Raw genomic sequence first — 2447 nt, 5'->3', positions numbered from 1 at the left:
ATATGGAGGGAAACTTTCTTTGTTGGTTGCCAAGGGTGGGAGGGGAGGGGAGGGAACAATGCAAAAGAAAAGAAAAACAATGCATTGAATGTCACTTTAGTTTTGTGTATTTCACTATACATAAATTATATTTCAATAAAATGCATTAAAAAAAAAAAAAGAATAGGAACCAAATCATATTGCTTTGGTCATGCTCAGCTATAAAGACTTTTGCTTGACAGTGACTCAATACATACTTAAAGAAGGAAAAGATGTAAGGAAAAGAGGAGGGGGTGGGGGAGAAAGTGGGGCTAGGGAGGGAGAAAAGGAGGAAGAAGGGAAGGAAATATCCCTATCTGCCTCTTATCCAGCCATAGCCTCTCCATTAGGCCAGGACGTCACAGAGCCAAGATACATGACCACTTGGATCCCCTTCTAGACCACATTCTGAGAGATCCTAAAATTTCTTACCCAAATAACCTCAAGCCCATATATGGGGCCTCTTTTTGGCTCTTTCCTGGGTCAATTCTCCAAGAGTGAACTGAACTGTAAGTGTGTACATCCATTTCATTTCAAAAAAAAAAAAAAGGAAAAAGTCCACTCACTCCCCTAAAATGTAAATAATTAGCCAAAAAGTCCTATATTTGTTTAGGCAAGTAGAATATAATCATATATGTACATCCCTACAGAAATAGGTATCTACATGCAATTTACTTCTATAAAATGACTATAAATGCTCATGCTGCTGAAATTTAAAAAAAAAAAAAAAACAAAGTGAAGGTGGAGTTGATTGGAATTTAAAATGTCATGGAAGTTCTATTAAAAATTACTTTCAGAACTCGCTATTAAAAAATCTGACGTTCTAATTAACCAAATATTCTTCAAGTGATTGATTGAGTTTAGCAGCATGCCAAGGAGCTGTCCAGAGTACTAAAATTATCTTCTCAATGCCTTCTGTAAAACTTTGTTCTAATAAAGATGAATTCTTTCAATAATATTTCCCCCTGTTCATTTTAACCAGAGAGAATTAGTTATCAGTAATCCCTTTCCTCTCATTTTGTCTTTTCTACCTCCTGTTTTCTACAACCTTTTAAATTGCTATTAACCTACTTTCAGATATCATCTAATTTAATGGAAGGGCTGGGGAATTTTCCAAGAGGCAAATAAAAGTGTAGAAGCAACTATCATATTTGAATTTTCCTTGCAGTACAGAAAAGAAAACATGGTAATTTATAGTTTGGATGTTTAAAATGAAAATATAAATGGAATTTAGATTTTAATAATTTCTCATGAACTGAATGACAACTAAGAATTTGATGTATTTTTTAAGCAAAGAAAGCTAAAATCATGAGCCAGACTTATAACACAAATTTCACAAGTGAGATCATTTAAAAGTAATGTATTTCATAGAAATATTTTATGGAGGTGTTTTAACTTCATTAAATTCCTGTGTACATAAATAGGTACTCAATGAGTACTTGACTGTGGATTAATGTTTTCCTGCAATTATAGGTAAATACATATTTAAATACAAGGGAGTGAGACCTTACACTTTCATGCAATTAAATAATTACCTATTTTCATGAAGTTCATACACTACTCTTGTAGCATATCTGTTTCATACAATTTTGGGTACAAGACCCAAATTTCAGATTATATATTCCCTCAGTGATTAATCTTAATATACTTCATAATTAGAAGAGATTTTATGTTTCTTTTGTATCTAAAGCTAGAAAAATTCCAAGAGACTTAGATCCAAATTTCAAAGCCTAATTAATTTTAAAGGCAATTAAACTGCTGGATTTGTCTAAGTTTGCTAAAACCCTGCAAAAATGTTTTTACATGTAAATTTTCAAAGCATTTTACCTTAGCTAATCTCTCAGGATCTCCAGGATGCCTTGGGATGACTTTCTGCAGTCTCTGGAAACCATAATCTATGGTGGGTTCATTTAATGCTGAAAAAGAAAAATTCTCTTTTTGAGTATGCTTCCTGGCCATAAAGCAAATCTTCTAATTAAATATTCCACAGGTAATAGAAAGGTCCTGATATTATCTAAGAATTTATACATAATGGATGTAATCAATTGTGATTTTTTGCTGTTGATACTGGTTAATTCACATGTAAAAGTTCAAATTTATATTAATTTTATGCTATCCATTAGAAGAGCATTTCAAAATTTCAAAGTTATTACAATTATTGTATCATTTATGTTTTATGCATACACACTTATAACTCTCATTCTCAAATAATCAAAGATATTACATAATCAACCATATCCCAGTGTCTTGTGAATGCAACCACTACCTTTAGATTCTTTTTCCTTCTTTCCTTTCTTCCTTCTCTTTTCCAGTGTGCATTTACCATCTATTAATTCTTCTCCTAAGTATCTTTTTCATAATTATTCTCTTAAATGTTTGCATGCAGTTCTACTCTGAAACACATAGGGTTGCCATGAATTGGAATCGAC

General features: G+C 32.1%; 1 protein-coding gene across 1 annotated transcript in view; it reads right to left on the bottom strand.

Moving 5' to 3' along the window:
* EBF2 (EBF transcription factor 2) overlaps nt 1-2447 on the bottom strand; it is a 219852-nt gene that overhangs the window by 22327 nt on the left and 195078 nt on the right. Inside the window, exon 11 of the mRNA XM_007938755.2 lies at nt 1846-1934. Within this exon, the coding sequence (XP_007936946.1) occupies nt 1846-1934 (89 nt within the window). The remainder of the gene's footprint in view (nt 1-1845; nt 1935-2447) is intronic.

Source organism: Orycteropus afer, unplaced genomic scaffold (genome assembly GCF_000298275.1).
Source record: "Orycteropus afer afer isolate SDZICR_OR568_19922 unplaced genomic scaffold, OryAfe1.0 scaffold00053, whole genome shotgun sequence".
NCBI lineage: Eukaryota > Metazoa > Chordata > Mammalia > Tubulidentata > Orycteropodidae > Orycteropus > Orycteropus afer.
The sequence above is the reverse complement of the archived record's forward strand: the minus strand, read 5'-3'. Positions and strand labels throughout refer to the sequence as shown.